General features: G+C 40.5%; 1 protein-coding gene across 3 annotated transcripts in view; it reads left to right on the top strand.

Moving 5' to 3' along the window:
* The first annotated feature begins 210 nt into the window (after nucleotides 1–210).
* The window catches only part of LOC100167450 (F-box/WD repeat-containing protein 9), a 5636-nt gene continuing 5006 nt past the window's right edge, over nucleotides 211–840 (top strand). Inside the window, exon 1 of one of the 3 annotated variants that reach the window (XM_001950891.5) lies at nucleotides 211–555. In XM_001950891.5, the coding sequence (XP_001950926.2) occupies nucleotides 484–555 (72 nt within the window). In that variant the 5' untranslated portion in view covers nucleotides 211–483. Of the gene's footprint in view, nucleotides 647–840 lie in introns of all 3 variants that reach the window. The other 2 variants (XM_008189513.2, XM_029487246.1) reach the window with 2 other exon arrangements.

The raw sequence follows: 840 nt of genomic DNA, 5'->3' as shown, positions 1-840 counted from the left end.
TCTTGGTACTCCTAGACACAAGGTGGATTTATAAATCCACCTTGCATAGACCTTATACTAAGTCACGATTAAAGATATATATCTATATATCTAAGTCTATGTTGGTACTACAAAATATATCAAAGATGTACAATATTATGTATTGGAGCGCTAGTAGTTATTCTCATATCGTTGATCAGCTGTTAGAAATCAACATTTATGCGCACCACTTTTGTTGTGTATATGCGTAGGGTCGTTGAGAAACCTGTGTCCTGTATATGGTATATCTTTAATCGTGGGAAAGAGTAAAGACGTAAAGTACTCACTAGTGTCACTACTGACCAGTGTTTCTCAGTCGTCACGGACTACAAATCTTGGCTTTACGGTCGACCGATGACCGAATAAATGTTTATGGACGTCAGACGACGTGCACTCGAGATTTCCTTTCGTGGCTGACGCGATTAGATATTTACAGATCATTAGCCGCCGTAACGCCGATCTGAAATGAATACACCCGAGGGATCTTCTGCGGCCGGGACGCCGTCTACGATTTCGTTGGATTCGCTTCCCGTCGAGGTAAACACGTCATGGACGAGGAGAAAGCGACCACGTTGTGGGACTGTTTCCTTTATGTCGGGGGCCGAATTTGACAAATTGTACGAATTAAGTAGGTACTTTACTGGATGTGTAGGCAGGATATTGAGAATTGGAATGTGCTGGGGTTTTGATCAGTGGCGCAACTACACCTAATGGTGCCCTAGTTACTAAAATTACTTGGTGCCCTACTACATATTATTTGCATTATACAATTATAATTTATAGTTATGGTGACCAAATAAACAAATTTAAAAAAGTACATTT

Source organism: Acyrthosiphon pisum, chromosome A1, assembly GCF_005508785.2.
Source record: "Acyrthosiphon pisum isolate AL4f chromosome A1, pea_aphid_22Mar2018_4r6ur, whole genome shotgun sequence".
In the NCBI taxonomy this organism is placed as follows: domain Eukaryota; kingdom Metazoa; phylum Arthropoda; class Insecta; order Hemiptera; family Aphididae; genus Acyrthosiphon; species Acyrthosiphon pisum.
Note: the sequence above shows the minus strand (reverse complement) of the source record. Positions and strands in the feature narration are given on the sequence as shown.